Genomic DNA, 21020 nt, shown 5'->3' on the forward strand with positions numbered 1-21020 from the left:
CGTTTGGACATGATAGCAGCTTTCCATTTTGAAGGAACTCTGAAGGCGTCACGGGGGCTTTCTCTTTTACATCGCATGGCGTAAAGGGTGTTGGCCACGGCCGTTGTAATGACCGTTTACGACTTCACTAGTCACGTCTTTGTTGTGTGTTTTTTTTGGCTGGACCGGCCGGCGGGCCAGCCTTACGAGAGCGACCATGTTAGCGTAACTGACTTGGCCCAATCCCAATGTCCCACTAAGGCCGGAGCCCTGAACCCTCGCGGACTTGGTTGAATCGCTCGGTAAGTGCTTGAGTGTGAGAGGCTGCAAGGGGTCGAAAAGGTATGAATGGGACAGCACTTTGTGACATATGTTACTTTTTTCTTTTTTTTGATTTGTTTCCCCCATTTTTCTCCCCAATTGCACCCGGCCAATTACCCCACTCTTCCAAGCCGTCTCGGTCACTGCTCCGCCCGTCTACCTATCCGGGGAGGGCTGCAGACTAGCATGCCTCCTCCAATACGTGTGGAGTCGCCAGCTGCTTCTTTTCACCTGACAGTGAGGAGTTTCACCAGGGGGACGACCGACCAGAGGAGGCGCTAGTGCAGCGATCGGGACACACGCCCACACCCGGCTTCCCGCCCGCAGACACAGCCAGTTGTGTCTGTAGGGACGCCCGACCCTTCCATGCTTGTTTGTTTACCCTTTTTTTTTTTTTTTTTAGGCTTTCCCTGGTAACCGTTTAATATCACAGCACTATGAACTGTGGGTAATTCCCTCAGGCAAAGTCTGCAGAAATGCAGCCTTACGGAAAGTGTGCATAAAGGGCGCAAAATGTCTGCGAGAGAGCCCTCACGCACATGATGATTGGCTGTCGTGTTTAAAGGGACTGACTGAGTGATCGTGTTTGACACCATTGGGCCACTGGATCAGGTGACCAACAGCATCACTGAAGTTAGGCGACTGGTCAGCCGAGCACCGAGAGGCATGAGGGCGAGCGCACCGTTAAAGCACTCGAAATAACAGTCACTCTGACGAAACACTCGCTGGCGAATGCACAAAAGGATTGCGCGGCTTTTGCGGCGGCTAAACCTGCACAGATAAGACGAAAAGAAGCGGCGTAATTCTCCAAGCACCCGCAAAGGGTGAAATCCACCCCTAACCGCACTGCCAAGCAAATAGCGTCTCGGTGCTCCGGTGCTTTTTGCACTTATTTAGATCAGGTAATACGCATACATTTGGTGCAAAATTCGCCCCCTTCTATGCAAATGAGCCTCACTGCAAAACACCAGCGCTAATAGCCGTAAGCAGTTGGAGTGAAAATTATTGGCGTCTTCGGAGAGTTGGTGGCGAGTGATGCCCAGACTTTCCAGTGACCATAGCGGCAGTGATTGTTGCCAGGCAGAGGCCTCGCCATGCCAGGCATGCTCGTGAGCGGGTATTTCGCAGGAGAATATCACTTCTCGATTTAACGGAGACAGACCCAAGTCATTCGCCAGGTCAAACAGTGCTTGCTGTACTTGACGACAAGGGTGACATTGAACCTGACTGCTGTGTTCTTGGCGCGGCAACACCATTTATACTTTGCCACATGGATAACTGCAATCAGAAACAAATCAAGGCCAAATTGCCCTCGGCTGCAAATCTTTATGGGCTTGTTTGCGCTGTAGTATCATTCGTGCGATATGTTTGGGGAATTGGACCTTGAGACAGGGCAGATAGCGGCTGCAAGTGATGCGCAGTTGGATGGATGGCGACCAGTGGCCGCCATCCATTCTTTGTGAATTCACCCGTCAATACAGTCTTAGAAAAAAATGAGACGGATGAAAGAGGGAGGGAGGGGGGTTAACAGGAAATTGGAACAGGTATACTTGCAATCACTTGAATCCCACCATCCAAAGACATGTAGGTCAGGTGAATCGGCCGTACTAAATGGTCCCGTGTGCCCGTGTGCCCGTGCCCTGTGATGGCCTGGCGGCCTGTCCGGAGTGTCTTCCTGCCTGCCGCCCAGTGTCTGCTGGGTTAGGCTCCAGCATCCCTGCGACCCTGAGTGCAGGATAAGGGGTTTGGATAATGGATGGGTGGACAACCTGTACTTAAAATCAAATTAAGTTCTCGTTCATATCAAAAATCCCAAGATATGAGTGGAAAGTATTATTCTTGCAACTGCATTTGTGAGTTTTTTTTTTACTCGAAAGTAGCTTAACCATGTCATGTGATATGCTACTTAAGTACACTTTGCCAACAAATATTACTGGGAACACCACAGAAAATTGCAGATGAACATTGAATATCCAGGAATTCACATCATAGACACTGCCACTGACTACCCCTGTGACAAATTAGCCTCAGTTTCGAACACTGACCATGCACCGGTGCAGCCATACACCAGGACTTGACCTAGTCTTGTTTCTTCATCTGCAGAACCGCATATTGTGGATTGACGAGAAGAATTTAACTGCCCATGTGGAAGCTGGCATCATCGGTCAGGATTTGGAGGGACTGGTAGGTGTTCGCATTCGTCCACGTCCAGACATTTGTGTCCGTGTGAGATAAAAGCATGCCGCGCTGTAAAATTGTGTGGAAAGAGGATCAGCTGTGTTTAATTATTCAAATGCAGGTTGCCATACCCGACCACCTTGGTTCTGTGGGCTCGGCGTGTCTTAAAGTGTTTAGCGAGGAGTTTCACAAAAAGAGCGGGGCGTTGAAGGGTAGAGATTAGAGATGGAGGCTCCGGCTATGAGCAGATGGCACCATCAAGCTAATTCAGAAAAATGGAGAAGGAGCAAGCGTTTGATATAGAGGAATGCGTGAGCTGCATCTCAAACAGGCTTTACCTCTGCATTTGGACGGGGCCATTTTGATGGAGCAGATGGGTCTGCATTAAAAACTGCCTTCCAGGGAAGTGGTGTAATAAAACAAGGCCTGACTTAACCCACGTCTTGTGATCCTGCCATCTCGGGGATGGGGGTGGGGGAGTGTGGGGGTGTTTTATTTATTTTCTGTTTTTTCGGGTAATGTGCCGCCTGGAGAGATGCATTCATTCTGGTGTGGGGTTGCCTCTCTGTGAATTGTGTAGCCTCTTGATGACAAAGCGATGGTCCACATGTCCTCCTCGGGGCTGGTGCATCAGATGGAGATTGAGGTTTTTTGGGGTTTTTTTGTTGTTTTTTTTTCCTGTGCCACTTAGCATGACACTGGAAATGACCATGGTCCAGTGCACCGTGGCCACGGGGTCCAGCAGAAATTCAAGACAAGCTGTCACCGACTCTGCAGCAAGGGAGCTGGAAATCTGCATGAATAGAAGATTTTTTTGCAAACGTGTTGGCTCGGCGTTCTTCTCTTCTGCTTTTTCTGCCGTGTTTTTACCGCTGATGGCGAATACGCAGTAAAAATGTCCACACCTTGACCAAAATGCCTTGTCATCTGGAAGAGTGTAGTCGTTATTTTTTTTTTTTGCACACAACCCAGCAGCGGAGCTTTGAGCAGCCCACACAAGGCACTGATCGCTTTCTGTCTCGCCCCTTGCTCTTTCCGCTCGGTGCGTTTTAGGCTGTTGTAAACATCCGTGATGCTGTAAAACCAGAGTAGGAGCGTTGCTGCATAATAAGTGCAGCTGAATTCACCACCACAGCTTCATCACACACACCCCCCCACACCCCCCACCCCAATCCCCCTGCTGCCCTTCACTTTTATTCTTCTCTCGTCATAAAATATTTTTCTGGGTTTACAGCTTCCTTGTTTTCTAACCCGTTCTTTACTTTTGAATTAAAAAAAAAAAATCAAACTTCAAGTCGTGTTTTTTTTTTTTGTAGAGCCCTAAATTGCGGTTATGGCCTCAAAAGGCTTTACAAGCGCACTACAGTCTCCAGAAACGGGTAGATGCAATAAACGACAACGTATGGCTCCCCCTATTCTTCCACTCTCGACTCCGATGAAGGATGGAAGAAAAAAAAAAACAGAACCCCCCCCCCTTTTTTTTTTTCTCCCCAATTGTATTTGGTCATTACCCCGCTCTTCCGAGCCGTCCCGGTCGCTGCTCCGCCCCCTCTGCTGACTCGGGGAGGGCTGCAGACTACCACATGCCTCCTCCCATACATGTGGAGTCGCCAGCTGCTTCTTTTCCCCTGACAGTGAGGAGTTTCACCGGGGGGACGTAGCGCATGGGAGGATCACGCTACTCCCCCCAGTTCCCCCTCCCCCCCGAACACATACCCACACCCGGCTTCCCACCCGCAGACACGGCCAATTGCGTCCGTAGGGACGCCCGACCAAGTCGGAGGTAACGCGGGGATTCGAACCGGCGATCCCCGTGTTGGTAGGCAACGGAATAGACCACTCTTTTTCAGGAGGAAAAAAAAAAAAAGACGCAACCTTGATTTGTCTCTCTTTTCTCGGTAGCTCAACGAGAGCGGCTACTGCACGGGACATGAACCGGACTCCATGGAGTTCAGCTCGCTGGGGGGCTGGGTGGCCACCAGGGCGTCGGGCATGAAGAAGAACATCTACGGTAACATTGAGGACCTGGTGGGTTTCGATCCCCTTTCCCTTTCCTCTTATGTTGGTTCAGGATAGAGCAATGACACGTGGGACAGGACGGGGTTCCTCCGCAGTCAGTGGAGTGGAACTTATTAGCAGCTGGGTTTCACTTTAACCACCTATACAACACGGCACACACACACACACACAGCACCCATTACGCTTTCAACACGTGCGACACGCGTGGATGAGCGCCGTCCGCCTTTTAACGTCCCTTTTTTTTGTTTTTCCCGTCAACAGAAAGCTGATTCAGTTTGAAAATGTGCTAATCTTTACCTTGGCCTCCCAGCAGGTTTGCGTCTTGAGCATGTTGTGTGTCGCTGTCTTGTCACTTGTCAGGTGGTCCATGTGAAAATGGTGACGCCTCGAGGAGTGATCGAGAAGGGTTGCCAGGTTCCGCGCATGTCCACCGGGCCAGATGTTCACCACTTCATCCTGGGCTCAGAAGGTTTGCTCGATTGCCCCGACTTTGCGCCGCGTCGCCAGGGTGCGCGTGTGAGAGCGCGGTCTCGTGCTTTCTGCGACGGGGAAGTAACAGCGGGGACGGTTCTCACGCTACAGGGCCGGTTTAATATTAACCTACTTGTCGGCGGGAAAAAAGGTGATTTAGAGGTCTTAGTTAGGAACCGGCAAGCATCCTCTGCACGCCCACAGCGCCGCCCTGTCCTTGTGAATGCCCACAGCGAACACTGCCATATGTCAGGTCCCACACACACACACACACATAATGACTAGGTGCAGACTCTTGGCATCGCTCTGTTAAACAGCTGCAGACACAAACTGTATTCGCTCTACAAAGCGCAGCAATCTGCTCGCTGACAAGGCCAGAGATCTCCATTTATACTCATTAGACCTGATTTCCATGGATGCCGAATGCACATCTGTCAATACGTTCTTAACGAAATGTATTTAATTATGTCAGCCTCCGCCCGTCACGCGATCCGGGGGAGTCCGGAGTGTTACGGAGCGGTTCGTAATGTCGGCCTGTCACAAGTGAAGTATTGTCACGCAGACTTGCCATCAATTTGCTGACTCCCTATCAGCAACCATCTCCGGGGAATCCGCTGAAAGAATCCGCCGAAACGGGTTTGCGTTGTTTTTTTGTTGAATACTGGCCTTACAAATAGTTCCTGGCGAAAAGACTTAACTTTTACCGTGCTGATGCAGATTTGTCTTGGACTTACGAGTCATTTTAAAACAGTTTAACACCGATTTGTACAAACTTAATCATTTGAGCGGCACGGCGGCACAGCGGTCGCTTCACAACAAGAAGGTTCTGGGTTCGAGCCCCGGGGTAGTCCCGCCTTGGTGGGTCGTCCCGGGTCGTCCTCTGTGTGGAGTTTGCATGTTCTCCCCGTGTCTGCGTGGGTTTCCTCCGGGGGCTCGGGTTTCCTCCCACAGCCCAAAGACGTGTAGGTCAGGTGACTCGGCCGTACTACATTGTCCCTAGGTGTGACTGTGTGTGATGTCAGCCCTATGTGACGACCTGGCGGCCTGTCCAGGGTGTCTTCCCGCCTGGCTGCCGGGATAGGTAGGATAGACTGCAGGGATAGGCTCCAGCATCCCCGCAACCCTGAGAGCAGGATAAGCGGTTCAGGTGATGGATGGATGAATAATCTGACTAAAACTGGCTCGAGAACATGTACAGTGAATTTTCTACTATTTCGCCATGATACATTTTTCCGGTAATATACTTTGAATGGTCTCTTTGGAAAGGACTTTACTCACATAATTGTTTGAATGTTGGGGTCTGGTCAGGGTGCGGGCACGCGTTCAACAATTTTGCATGCTATCTTACGGCCAGCGTTGTAACACGCCACAAACACGAGCTGAGGTCATCAGTCATGTGGTCCGTCATGTCATGAGGCTGACAAAACGCCTAGGGCCTGTTTTTACACCGAGACGAGCAGGAAGTCAAATATGAAAGACTTCAGTGTTCCAGAAGGCAAGGGACAGGTTTCTGGTCTGTGATTGGTGGCGAGCCCAAAAAAAAAAAAAAAAGAAAAAAAAAAGGTTTCGTCTCCAGACGCTTAATAATACTGCCCCCGTCAGGCCAGTTGGGGACGAATTGCATAACCGCCTGGAAGATGCCATCTCCCTGCATTGTGTGAACAGCTGGAATGCACCATCTCGGATGAAGCGTGTTCGCAGGAAGAGAGAAAACGTAAATAAAACGACAACGCAACACACCGTTAGCATCTTGTAGGGGGGAAATACACGTTTTCTGCCTCACGTATTTGCAAACCTAAAGTGACGGTTTTTGTTTAAGGTGCCAAGGAGACCTGGGTTTGCGTGGCTCTTTTTACTGTTGTGGCAGAGCCAGGGAGGTATTGCTTCTTAGTCTGAAATGAGTCTTTCAGTTTCTCCAGGAGAGCTGCTGTGAATATTGATAGTGGTTTATTATCTTGGGTTTCATAATGAACATAACCTGTACTGTACTGGACACATGAGCTCTCAATGCAGGAAGTCTGAAGCTTGAAAGCTGCCGGGGAGTGGAGAGGTAGGACGGGACCACACGTCTCCGGGACCCTGTGAGCTCCTGGGAGGCCTCACGCGAGAGCTAAGAGGTCACACCCATGTTTGGTTCTCATTAAAATTATCTACCTCCGCACCCCCACCCCCCACCCCCCACCCCCCGCAGCCTGACAGTGGGCTGCTAAGGCAGAGGGCAGCATCCAAACCCTCGGCGCCGCTCTGCATGTTAAGCAGAGCGCATCCATCTCATTAGAAAGTACTGTGAAACCGCTCCCGTTTTACTTCTCATCCACGACACAGCAGCCGGGTCCCGCTATCTCCCCGACCTTGAAGTGGCGTGAATGCAAAGCGTCCCCCCCTCCCTCCGCCCTACCGAGGCCGGTGTCAAAGGAACGGCTGAAATAACCAATAAAAGCCGCTCGCTCTTTCGGAGAGGCCTCTCGGCCAGTGCTAATATAACGTTATGGCGAGTCGAAGCTGAAGCCGGGCGGCTCGCTCGAGCTAGGGCACGCAACGGTCAAAGTTGGCAGTTGGTTGCCATTACGGGACCTCTTCATGGTGAACGGTCCACCTCCCGTGAATAATTCTCCTCCAGCAAGAGGTTTGTTTTACAAAGAGGGTCGCGGGACGAGTGGTTCACGTTGCCTCTTACACGCTTTGTTCCCCCTCAGGAGGGCTTACACTGACCCCGCTGTTCTTCACCTCCTTGCAGCTGCACGCAACTCTCTCTCTCTCCCCCCCTCTCTCTCTTTTCCTCCACGCTTTATATTTAACTCCGCCTCCTCCCTCTTTCTGTCAGCCTCTCTCCCCCTCCCCGCCCCTCCCTTCACTTCCCCCCGTGGCTCCTCCTCCCCCGGCCCCCGCCTGGGCTCCTCCTCCCCCGCGGTGTTAGGACGAGCCAAACGATGGTGCCGAGAGGAGGCCGGGGATCTGCGCTCGGGCGTAATGGAGTCACATGTTATCCACCGGGCCACTAGGGAGCAGCACGTGTCATGTAGTGTCAAGTTAAAGGGCTCATTAACACCGATGGTAGCCAGAGGAAGCGGCGCTAATGAAACTGTTTGCAGCCTATATGTACCCCCTAAATAGAAGGGTGTGGGTGTGTGTCTGGGGGGGTGTGATGATACATTTAATTTTCCCCAAAAGAGACCAGTTTGAAAAAATGCCACACGCCGAATGGCGGTAATGTTGTCGGCGAATCACATGATCCTCTTTTCGGGTTATAAGGGAAAGCTTAATAAAGTATTACACAGTAGCCTGATGCTCCCTGGCTATCTCTGACGTTCTCATCTCATTAGCCGTGATTCATGAAGCCGTCGGCAAGACGTCTGTGCTTCTTTTTATTATTATTTTTTTGAATGTATTTATTTTCCTACAGAGGCGGGTAATTACTGATATGCTAAATGTTAAAACTGGGAGTTCACGTGAGGGTTTTTTTCCTTCCTTCCTCAGGAATAATGAACCGGTGGCAGGGCTATGAAAGCGTTTTACGACGGGGGTTATCGCTATTTACCGTGATCTCATTTAGATAAAAGTGTCATTAGTAACCCTGCCGCCGCCGCCGCCGCCGTGCTTTTATGGGGCCTGTTTGTCCAGGCGATCTATGAGGCTTAGACCCTATGAGCGAATCCACGGAGACTTTTACCACATACTGCGCACCATTAGTTATCGCTTTCCCCCCCCACTGCAAAGCCTACAGTATGCCTGTGGTTATTTCAAATGGCCGTATATGTTCAATTCATTATTTTTTATTTTGTTTTATTGTTTTTTTTTTGCAATGTAGCCTAAGGCCTAAGCTTAACAGCTCTTAAGTTAACACTTTAGTTTTATGGGATGATAAGTAGCATGCACTACACATAAGTTGATAAGCTGACTGAATTTTAAATATTTGTGCAAGGAAAGTCACCTTTTCAGCATAATGAGTCCCAACTATACCCACTTGGGGGGGGGGGGGGGTTGGATGTATGAGTATTTAAACATGCAAAATGACCCCTTCGGTAGCGGCGGCGGTTAGGCGTCGATGGTCTTCAGGTCGGGAGGTCTGCGAGGGGCTGCGTACAGCGTTGAATGTGGCTTAAAAACTCTGCTTTTGACATGCGCCTGCTTTGCTTCTTCACGCCCTGAGCTGATAAATTTCATTTGTCCCCCCAGTGTGTCGGGGAAAACCAGAGCCATGTAATGAAATACGAGACTCAGGTCACCTCTAGGACCCTTGAGGCACGTAGCAGAGCCCTTCTAAAGTGGTCTGATGGGCCTCTGTGAGATGGTAGATCATATAGACTGCAGGAATGTTGTTGTTGTTGTTGGTGGTGTTGTTCAATATATCCCCTGGTATCCCCCCCCTCCCCCCACAGGTACCTTGGGTGTGGTTACAGAGGTAACCTTGAAGATCCGCCCCATGCCGGAGTATCAGAAGTATGGCTCGGTGGTATTCCCCTGTTTTGAGCAAGGAGTCGCCTGCTTAAGAGAGGTTGCTAGACAGGTAAAAACATAGCTCGCGGCATATCCGGCTTCTTCCTAATAAACTTTTAAGTGGATCAGGGATCATCCTGGTGGAGTGATTATGCACCGTAGGGCGATTGTCCCTGTGCATGTCATATCTTCTGTTTTTGTATTGGATATTTTACCTCACATCATCTTGTCCAGTAACTTTTGCAGTTGTAGCTCTTACCTCCCAGTGGCAGGTCCAGCTATGTTTTTTATCTTTCTTCAAAACATTTTTGTCAGGTCTGCACATCTTGGCAAACGCAGAATTTCGAGTTTATTTAAAATGGTAACAAGTTATAAATGCATATTATTTTCTGTGCATAACCGTCTCGCCGCGGTGGCCAGGTAGGTTTGGCAGATGCACAGATAAGGAGAGGGAATGATTCTGGATGATAAACGCAGTCAAGATTACCACCCCTTCCTTCCCTGCTGTCTGCAGCACTGTAGTGCTGAGGTGACCGTTATTAATGGTTATGTAAGGCTTTGCTCTCTGCAGCCACAGGGACAGCTCTCGTTACAAAGCCTAAATCACGAAATTCACAATATAGCCAAAGTCTGTAGAGCTGTACCTTCGGACCGTAACGTTCACGAGCATTTCCCGATTTTGGTCATTGTGATCTCATTTGCCAGGTTTATAAGAGCGAATGAGAAAAATGAACTGAACATTCAGTAACACACAGGATCTGATGTTGAATCCCATTCGCTGACAATTAGGGGGCTCCACATGGAGGCCCCAGTTTAGCCAAACGACTTCGCCCACTTGTCCCCACATTTTAGGAGGAGACATCAGGCAGTACCGTCACATATATCTCCATAACCCCAGTTCCATTTGTCATGAACTTTAATCTGGCAGATTTTTTAGAATAATCTAATCTAATTTCAATTAAAATCTCTCAGTAAAAGCCACCTTTTTTTGTTTGTCTGTTTTTTGCAGAGGTGTGCACCGGCATCCATTCGCCTCATGGATAATGAGCAGTTTCAGTTTGGTAAGTTTTGATCTCCGTCAGTCCACGTTACCCCAGTAGCCCTCATTTTGTTTGGAATTTGTTTTTCTTTTTGCTTTCAGATTTTTTTTCCCCCTTTTTCTCCCCAATTGTATCCGGCCAATTACCCCACCCTTCGGAGCCGTCCCGGTCACTGCTCCACCCCCTCTGCAGACTACCAAAAGGGCTGCAGACTACCAAATGTCTCCTCCGATACACGTGGAGTCGCCAGCCGCTTCTTTTCACCTGACAGTGAGGAGTTTCACCGGGGGGACGTAGCGTGTGGGAGGATCACGCTACCCCCCCCCCATTTCCCCCTGCCCCCCTGAACTGGCAATCTGTTTCTGTTAGATGGAGAGACCGTAATCGGAGGATTTCACAAGTTTACCCAGTCTGAAATCTTAAATAAAATTAAAAAATAAAGCATCAACGTCACTCATTTGACCTCTTGTATCAACTATCTCTGGCGTTTGATACTTGCGTTGATGACTTTGACTTTTAAATGCGTGTAAACTTAAATCAGAGCTGTGCATTGATTTACCTCATTTGTGTAGTTTGCAAATACTGGAACAAAAAAAAAAGTTTGCTTTTTTTTTTTTTAGCATTTTTTGCGACGATGCGTTCGAAAACAAATTATTTTCCATTTGTTCTTAATGGCCAAACATTTGTATATTTTACATGAATATACACGGGGGGAAAAAAACCGTCTTATTCGCTCAAGGACATTACGGATGAGGTCCTGAAACAGTAGCACTCTCCTACAAACCCTCGTGAGTGCTCTTTGGCATGCAGCACAAGCATGGCTGTGTTTGAGCCGGTTTCCATTTACAGGAAGTAGTTAAAAGCCTTTAACCCCCCCCCCCCCCCCCCAGCCCTCCTCTGTCACCTCTGGCTTTGATTAGAGGCCTGTGCAACATGTGCCACATTGCATTTTTTTTAGCCAGTAGCACAAAAGTAATTGTTGTTGATAGATCAAAGTAGGTTGAGTCAGTTCATCTGGATACAATGTTTATTGACAGATGTGTTTCATGTTGAGTGATGAAACGTATCTGTCAATAAACATTGTATCCAGATGAGTTGAGTGATGAAAAATATCTGTCAATAAACATTGTATCCAGATGCACTGATTTAACCGTCTTTGATCTGGATAGAACGTTGTATCCAATTCATCTGGATGCAACGTTGTATCCAGATGAACTGGATACAACGTTGTATCCAGATGAACTTATTCAACCTCTTTGATTTTCTTACCTGGATTATTGAGCATGCATCAAGACATGTTTTTTTGATAGATTTTGGCGTAGTTTATTATTTCTAATAGAGTTAAAAAAAAATGGCTTGGTTCGGTGCACAGTAGGCCATTTACCAAAGTTATGTGTCTTATGGGGGGGGGACCCCCCCCCACAATGAATGGCAATGATGGAGCACGTGATTGTTTTTCTTTCTACAGTGCTGAATTGTTAAATTGATCATTATTTCACCAGCAGAACGGCCGCACACGCATGGACACACAACTAAAGAATCGAGGCAAGATGAAAAATGACCTTGGCAAAAAATTAAGTAGTAGTTACGTTGGAAGTTTTGTGATATTGTTTCTTGAGGTCTAGAGAAATGCTTTCGGCACCGCCAGAGACCTCTGTAAAGTTCCCCGGTCTCTGGGGATCTCATTAGTCCTCCTGTATTTCCACTTTTCACAGAGTAGGCACTTCTTAGCATTAAGTAGGCAAGATGAAGCGACCAGGTTTTTCACTAATAACTAAAACTCACGGCTCTATGATACCTTCTTGGGCTTATTAGCGGGTTGTCCTCACTTTTAATCATGTTGGCTGTTGAGTAAGGAGAGTTGATGTATTCGCAGCTCCTTTTTCAGATTGGGACAACGCGTGGAGTTTTGCACTGCCTGTCTCAACGAACGTGGTGAAAAATGAGTATGTTGTGATATGTGGTAGCATCAATTGATATGCGGGGGAAAATACCGACAATCTGTAGAGTTATGTACAGTCTAGGTGTGATTTCCTCTCGCTGGACGTTGAGTAGTTAATTAACGAGTATGATGGCTGCGAGAGACCTAAAGACCCGCGATCCCATTTTTGGAAGGGGAAACAATTAGGACGCTAAGTGATGAAGAGACTTGAGCATTGAAGGACTAAATGAACTGTTAAGTCTCTGCGACATCACCCGTAACTTTCCCGCTGTGATTGATAACCATCCCCGTTGGCCCCGGCCCCTCATTTTCGCTTGTCCACAGGCGCTTTTGTGCGTCCGATCAGGAATAAATCAAAAAGTGTGGGTGAGGAAGACGGATATCACCGTGTCAACCCCACTTCCCTTCGGAAACCCCCTGATTTATTGCCGCTGTCGCTGGCCGCCACTGGCCAGTTGTAAAGTTATTCAAATGTTACAGTTTATTTTTTCCTGCTTTTGTTTAAAAACCTAAATAAATCTGACTCGCGCGCCCTCTCGGAGCACCGGAGGAAGCGAGGAGGAGAGGGGTGTGTGACTAACGTGTGAAAAATATCATATCGGCTGTCGCCCAGAAGTGTCGGAGGCTCCCGCTTGTTTGTGAATGGAGGGAGTTGACCCTTTTGTTGATGTTTTTCACAGGTCACGCCCTGAAACCTCAAGTGTCTTCAATCTTCACATCCTTTCTGGATGGGTTAAAGAAATTTTACATCACCAAGGTAATATTTATTAAAGGCGAAGAACACCATTTCTCTCCCTCTCTGTCTCTGTCTTTCTGTCTGTCTCTGTCTCTCTCTGTGTCTCTCTGTCTTTCTCTGTCTCTTTGTATCTCTCTCACTTGCTCTGTCTCCCTCTCTCTGTCTGTCTCTCTCTGTCTGTCTCTCTCTCTCTTTATCTGTCTGTCTCACTCTCTCTGCTGTCTCTCTGTCTGTCTCTGTCTTTCTCTCCCTCTGTCGCTCTCTCTCAGGGAGAATAAATCCACCTCTTTTATCCTCAGTTCAAAGGGTTCGACCCCCACCGCCTCTGTGTGGCCACCCTGCTGTTTGAAGGGGACCGTGAGAAGGTCTTACAGCACGAGAAGCAAGTTTATGACATTGCTGCTAAATTTGGGTAGGTAGCTACCTCAATTACACCCCCCCCCCACCCCAATTTCAGTTCTGTTGGCACCCATGCCTCTAATTCACACTGTGGCATTGATTCAATTAAAGCTCACTAACCGTGTAAAGGACGGCAGTGACAAAGTACCATTTGGTAGGACTTTGAATATGTGAGAGTGGTCACCTGAGGGCGCGACACAACTCCATCCGTTGAACCAGCCAGACGTGTCGGTGTTAGCCGGGGAAAGACCAGAGATGCACCGTTTTCAGACCCAGTCCCCGACTCTGGTCCATCTTGCAACAGAGTTGATGGATCACCTGTGGATGTCCGCCTGTCAGGCCAGCTTTTGTGTTAAAGTGGGTGGGGTGTGGGCGATAGATAGTGGGGCACAGCTCCCCTCAGGACAGGGCGATGGGATGGAGGCCGGGCATGCTTTGCTGCCGTGATTGATCACGGAACAGATCAATGAGGACTTTGGTGGAAATAAGTTATCCATCAGTCAGCGAGAGTGAGAGAGATGCTGCATCCCCATCCTCGGCCCATTTTTAACCTTGCCCGTCAGCGTCACCACGTGGGTTCATCTCAAAACAGTTCAGCCTTCATGTCCACTCCACCTGAACTGTGTCGGACTGAGGCGTTCTCCATATTCATTGTAAAGTGCATTATAGTGGAGTGCGAATTTCGTTCCGGGTTAATAATTCGGTCATGTGCTAAACGGTCGATAGTGTTTTTGTTGTTTAAAAAAAAACCATATCTGTACTCGATGATTGCTAGATTTTCGTTGACGTATACTGCAGAAAGTGCTAATGCTCTGAAATATGGACTTTATTAAGAATGACCATCACAAACTAACTTCTCAACGGAACAGTAGATTTAAAGGAAGGAAAGGGTAATCTTGGTCCGTCTCATTGGGGAAAACTTGGTGATTTCCATCTGGCTAAGCCGGTAGATTGTTTATTAATGTAACTTGTTGGCTCAGTGCCCAAGTCCTCGTAGCGGCTGGAGCGCCCTCATGTAATATCCTGAAGTTCAATCAACAGAAGAATGTCGGTTACACACAACATCCTGTGCTTTTTATTGAGTTATTTCAAATAAATCCTGATCACCCATCAAATCAAGTGCCAGTGATGGATTGGGGTGTCTCTGTGAGGAATATTTTCTTTGGGTGTTAGGAAGCGGGGTGGGGGTGGGGGGTGGGGTGGCCAGTAAATCAATATAGTGATTTCCCGATGAGTGTGTCCTGATTAGTTTGGGTAGTAGATGAAAATTTGATTACCCGGTGCAGGTGATGGATGTGTGGCTGACCTATGCCGATGCATGGAGTGCAGCCCCATTGATCTGTACATTGTTTGGATTGACAGGCAGACCACAACTGCGGCTGAGGCGCAAGAAAGAGCTGTTAAATATTAACCCTGTTATCTGCTTCCAGGGGCCTGGCAGCTGGAGAGGACAATGGGCAGAGGGGCTACATGCTGACCTTCGTCATCGCTTACCTTCGGGTGGGTTGCTCCTCTCCCTGTTTTTCCTGGGCTGATGGGTCAGCGGGGTGGGACTGTGACAGGGCCTTTTGACAGCAGATAGGATAGTGACCAAAGCACAAAGGCCGTAGAATGTGACCCAGGCGGTCTCCGATTCGATCTAGTCGCAGATGTTGTCAGGCGGCCACAGAATGAAGCGTTTACGCCATGAAAAGCGCCCTGTGTTTGCAGTCAGGACCACAACTGAGAGCACTGCTTTGTTTTAGATCAGGCCTGTCGCCGGCCTCTCTAAAGCGCTCACTCAAACCAGTTTCTGCAGGAAGACATGAATACTCGCCATTCGTTAATCTTGTGTCATCTTTTCGACAGGACTTGGGGATGGACTACTATGTGATTGGGGAGTCGTTTGAGACCTCCGTGCCTTGGGACAGGTAAAGACGCCTGCATTAGCGATAGCCCTCATCATTGTAGTCGAACAGCCATAAGCATTTTCTGTTTCTCTCTTCCCACGCAGTCAGCGTTGAGCAACTCGGAGAAATGCAGTTTATCTCCACCCCCACCTTCTCTCTCTCTCCCCCTCTCCCTCTCACACACACACATATATATATATATATATATATTCCCCCCTTTTCCCTCTCTCCCTTCCTTTTTCCTCTTTCTGCCTTTGACATTCACCTTCATGCCTGCACCCCCGCCCCCTCACTAAGTGTCTCAGCGTGGGCGGGAAGTCTGCTTTCTCAGCCTGCAGCCTGAAACGGCTGAAAAATGCGGGGAGAGACCCGCGTCCATGTGTGTTGTTGATGTGGGGAGACGCAGCCGTGTTTGAGTGTGTTGGGGCAAATTCACGCACTTTCATGCCAACATCTTCTGCACAAAATGTATTCAAACACACGCACACACATACACACACGCACATTACACATGCTGCTTCACGCTGCGTAAAATGCCTGACGGGGGAGACCAAGAGATCAGGCACTGAGGCGAGCATATGTGCCCGGCTCATTACCCTCCTCCTCCTCCCCATCCTCCACACTCGGCTGCACATGCCTAAGACTGGCGGCCATTTCCACACCAATGGGAGCAGCACACGGCTACAGCAGCACAGCTCCCGCTCCCCTATAGTGCTGCTCATGCTATTAGGTCTCTTCACCCACTTTCCCTCTGGCTTTTTCTTTTCTCTTTTAAGTATTATCAATTCACACAATTCACGCAGTTTAAACCTCATTCAGAATCCTTATTTTATACTTGGGTAGGAAAAAGTTGAAAGATTGGACTCCTTCAGCTGGTTACACCGGCACATGCGCCACGTCAGGGCGAGGGTGGACTCGTGGCGAGTAGTGCTGGGGGTCGGTAAATGCCCCCTGAATCGATATTATTTTTCAAATATCGTAAATATTGCAATTCGATATCCTGATTTTTTTTTTTTAAGGCTCCTTTGCCTCTCATCAACCTTTAAATATTAAGAGTAACTTTACTGTAGATTTGAGTATTGTAAAATGTGAAAACTGCCAAAGTTCAAAGAAATGATGTGGAAATGAGTACATCAGATCTCTTCCCAGCATCTGTTCGTTGTGCTTCATCTTAATTCGGTTACCATGCCAGGCAGCTGGATTCACGAGATGGCGAGATCACGCAGCTCCGTTATTTGTGTTACGTGATGGGATGGCGTGTCAGGTTAGTAATCCGGGGGGGAATGCTGCGACGTTAAAATCATCGCCGCTTAGTATTGCGATTCTGCACTCAAACGCCCCCCCCCGCCCCCCCCCCCCAGGTGAAGCCCTTTCACTGCAGTGAATTGCTGTTGGCCTCTTGTTCCATAGTTTGGTGTAAAACTGAGCCTGTGCAGAAGCGACTCTTTACGTCCTCCCGTCTGTTGTTTTCCAGGGTGTTGGACATTTGCCGGAACGTCAAAGAGCGCATCGTAAGAGAGTGTAAAGAGAAGGGAGTGCAGTTTCCGCCATTGTCCACATGCAGGTAAGGTTCGCACACTGCAGTATGTTTCGAGTCGTATTTACACATCCTGTGCAGTGTTACAACAACCCTTATCCATGGACCCTCGATTTGAATGAGGGAAAATGCAACAAAAAAAACCCTCTTCCAGGACAGATACACATGGAGTACGTGTCAAGTGCACCGAGTAGTCAAGCAGTAACAGATTTACAATAACCAACCAAGTCACAGTGGAAAAAGCGTAATATAAACCATTTTTATATAGATTGCTGTGAAATAGACTAAATTTCCAAAATATATTCTTGCCCCTAACCAGTGAAGGCCTCAGAATATGGGTGATGCTTAAAGGCTCATTCTGGGGGGTTTTTTGGGGTTTTTTTTACAACCTGGATTTTATCTTACTAATTTTGCCATCATGCTTATCAGTTATGATGTAATTTTCCTTGCTGGTTTCATGTTGGAGAATTTGGACACGGGACCACTGCTAGACAAAGCTTTACAGCAGTATCTTATGGCACCATGGAATACAAACCTTAAACATTTCCTTGCAACAACAAACGCTCCCTTGTGTCTCTGTTAGACCGTGTAAAGCATTTCCTGTTAACGATGACTTACCAGTTGTGCTGGTTGGATAGTTTGTTCATCGATGGCTAAAACTACATATAGTAAGTAAGATGGTCATTCGTGCAAGTAGAACCAGGGAGTAGCTCACAACATATAGTAAGTAAGATGGTCATTCGTGCAAGTAGAACCAGGGAGTAGCTCACTACATATAGTAAGTAAGATGGTCATTCGTGCCAGTAGAACCAGGAAGTAGCTCACTACATATAGTAAGTAAGTTGGTCATTCGTGCCAGTAGAACCAGGGAGTAGCTCACAACATATAGTAAGTAAGATGGTCATTCGTGCAAGTAGAACCAGGAAGTAGCTCACTACATATAGTAAGTAAGATGGTCATTCGTGCAAGTAGAACCAGGAAGTAGCTCACTACATATAGTAAGTAAGTTGGTCATTCGTGCCAGTAGAACCAGGGAGTAGCTCACAACATATAGTAAGTAAGATGGTCATTCGTGCAAGTAGAACCAGGAAGTAGCTCACTACATATAGTAAGTAAGATGGTCATTCGTGCCAGTAGAACCAGGGAGTAGCTCACAACATATAGTAAGTAAGATGGTCATTCGTGCAAGTAGAACCAGGGAGTAGCTCACTACATATAGTAAGTAAGATGGTCATTCGTGCAAGTAGAACCAGGGAGTAGCTCACTACATATAGTAAGTAAGATGGTCATTCGTGCCAGTAGAACCAGGGAGTAGCTCACTACATATAGTAAGTAAGATGGTCATTCGTGCAAGTAGAACCAGGGAGTAGCTCACTACATATAGTAAGTAAGATGGTCATTCGTGCAAGTAGAACCAGGGAGTAGCTCACAACATATAGTAAGTAAGATGGTCATTCGTGCCAGTAGAACCAGGGAGTAGCTCACTACATATAGTAAGTAAGATGGTCATTCGTGCAAGTAGAACCAGGGAGTAGCTCACAACATATAGTAAGTAAGATGGTCATTCGTGCAAGTAGAACCAGGAAGTAGCTCACTACATATAGTAAGTAAGATGGTCATTCGTGCAAGTAGAACCAGGGAGTAGCTCACAACATATAGTAAGATGGTCATTTGTGCAAGTAGAACCAGGGAGTAGCTCACAACATATAGTAAGATGGTCATTCGTGCAAGTAGAACAGGAAGTAGCTCACTATATATAATAAGATGGTCATTCGTGCAAGTAGAACCAGAAGTAGCTCAGCAATGCAGTGAACAACATTGAACAATTTGGATAACAACTTTTTAACTTGAACTTTTACACGTGGTTTTAAGAATTGGGTTATTTGCAATGGCACCAAAATAAAAACGGTTGCAAAGCTGCATCCAGCAGTGGTTCCATGTGCAAGATCTCCACAGTGAAGTAAATAAAATGTCATAACCAATATGCACGATGGCAAAAAATACAAAAAATTAGACCCAGGCTGTAAAAACACAGAATTATCCTTTTATGATGTTTGATAGCCAGGCCCAGACAGACAGACAGACGTGAGGAGTGCCAGGTCGCTGCTTGCTCACTGAGGGCACATTAAGCTCCGCCTGATTATTCTACAGCCATTCATTTCCCGGCTGCAGTCTGTCACATGATTGATTTGTCCATTTAACCTTTTGAAGAGTCGCTGTGCTCGGTGACGGGCCATGTCAAATGAACAAGGGCTCTGCACTCAGTTCCACCAGAAGGATGGAGGGCAGAAAGATGCTATACAAACCGGTGATCCGGCCTTTCTTTTTTTTTTTTAATCCTCAAAAAGGCGTTTTAGGTATCATCGCGGCTTTATTTTTTTATTGTTTGGGTGGTTCGGGATTGTAAGATAGGCAGGATAAATCTTGTTCTTCATGAGTTGAACAATATAACTAGCATCTCATTGATCATATAGCCTACTTATGTTACTTAGGTATCATTCATTTTTTATTGAACACTTTTTAATTCACGGGTCCATCCCAGCACAGGTCTGTGTTCCTAGCAAAACTGCAAAAACTCCGCCTCTGTGTGCCATAAACATGAGTTGTGATTCTGTGTTAACGTTGCCCCTTTTAGCAGAATCATGTCAGCGCCATATGAACTGTGAACGTGGCCCAGAGGATTGTGTGAAAGTGTGATATGGCCTTATAATGCCCCGATAATGTGATGTTATTAAAGTTGACGGGGCCTCCAGGCCGCCCTTGCTTTGTTGAAAACATGAGCGAAATTGGGGTCAGAGGTTCGGCAGGAAAGCCCAGCCTCCCACTTCAGCCTGCTTTTCAATCACAAAGGAAAAGCTTGCATTTATTGTTCAGAAATGAAGTGCTTAGACAAAACGATGCTCTTTGGATCCGTGTAGAATTGATTTTTACTGAGGGACGGGGCAGGAAGGAGAAGCCATAAAGCCGTGGGCCAAATGGCGTACTTGGCGTGTTTTGTAATGCTCCCCGTGTTGTCACCTGTGTTATTTTTCAGAGTGACTCAGACGTACGACGCCGGTGCCTGTGTCTACTTTTATTTTGCCTTCAACTACAGGGGACTCGGCGATCCCATACACGTATACGATCAAGTGGAGGTAAACGTGATTTTAAATCTCTGCCGTGGACGGCATGTTGAACAGGTAGACTCGCAGAGCTTGTCGGTGCACCCTGGCCCGCGGTGCGTGTCGTCAGCTTCTCCTCGGAGGCTCGGCGTGACCCAAACATAATTTGCTACGGTTGTATAATGTTTGCCGATTGAAGATTTGTGTTGTTGTTGTTCTTTTTTTCCCCCAGCATGCAGCCAGGGAAGAGATCCTCGCCAATGGAGGGAGTTTGTCACATCACCACGGAGGTAAGGCAGGGCAAAGGCAAGGCACATGTATTTGTCTAGCACATTTTAGCGACGAGGCAGTTCGGAGCGCTTTACATCAAGCATGAAAACGCAATAGGATAAAATGCAAAAGTAACACGAGGCGATAGGAACATTTAGACACAAATACAAAGAGAGTAAAAGTGCAGCGCGGTGTAGGATGGTAATCAGAAGCTTCAGATTTGGTTTGATAAACGGCAAACGGGAAAGTCTTCAGCCTTGATTTAGAAGAGCTGAGGGTTGCAGCAGCCCTGCAGCTTTCTGGGAGTTTGTTCCAAACATCCGTCCGTCCATCCATCCGTCCGTCCATCCGTCCATTAGCCAAACCGCTTATCCTACACAGGGTCGCGGGGATGCTGGAGCCTATCCCAGCAGTCATTGGGTGGCAGGCAAGGAGACACCCTGGACAGGCCGCCAGGCCATTACAGGGCCCACACACACATTCACACCTAGGGACAATTTAGTACAGCTGATTCTTCTGACCTACATGTCTTTGGACTGTGGGAGGAAACCGGAGCACCCGGAGGAAACCCACACAGACACGGGCAGAACATGCAAACTCCACACAGAGGACGACCCGGGACGACCCCCAAGGTTGGACTACCCCGTGGCCTCGAACCCAGGACCTTCTTGCTGTGAGGCGGCCGCACTAACCACTGCACC

At 47.8% G+C, this 21020-nt stretch overlaps 1 protein-coding gene across 1 annotated transcript in view; it reads left to right on the forward strand.

Annotated features, from left to right (window-relative positions):
• agps (alkylglycerone phosphate synthase) overlaps positions 1 to 21020 on the forward strand; it is a 40102-nt gene that overhangs the window by 12849 nt on the left and 6233 nt on the right. Inside the window, exons 8-19 of the mRNA XM_056289791.1 lie at positions 2404 to 2484; positions 4381 to 4506; positions 4858 to 4966; positions 9348 to 9475; positions 10415 to 10466; positions 13068 to 13144; positions 13423 to 13535; positions 14953 to 15022; positions 15371 to 15432; positions 16886 to 16975; positions 19983 to 20082; positions 20282 to 20339. Of these exons, the coding sequence (XP_056145766.1) occupies positions 2404 to 2484; positions 4381 to 4506; positions 4858 to 4966; positions 9348 to 9475; positions 10415 to 10466; positions 13068 to 13144; positions 13423 to 13535; positions 14953 to 15022; positions 15371 to 15432; positions 16886 to 16975; positions 19983 to 20082; positions 20282 to 20339 (1066 nt within the window). The remainder of the gene's footprint in view (positions 1 to 2403; positions 2485 to 4380; positions 4507 to 4857; positions 4967 to 9347; positions 9476 to 10414; positions 10467 to 13067; positions 13145 to 13422; positions 13536 to 14952; positions 15023 to 15370; positions 15433 to 16885; positions 16976 to 19982; positions 20083 to 20281; positions 20340 to 21020) is intronic.

Source organism: Lampris incognitus, chromosome 11 (genome assembly GCF_029633865.1).
Source record: "Lampris incognitus isolate fLamInc1 chromosome 11, fLamInc1.hap2, whole genome shotgun sequence".
In the NCBI taxonomy this organism is placed as follows: Eukaryota; Metazoa; Chordata; class Actinopteri; order Lampriformes; family Lampridae; genus Lampris; species Lampris incognitus.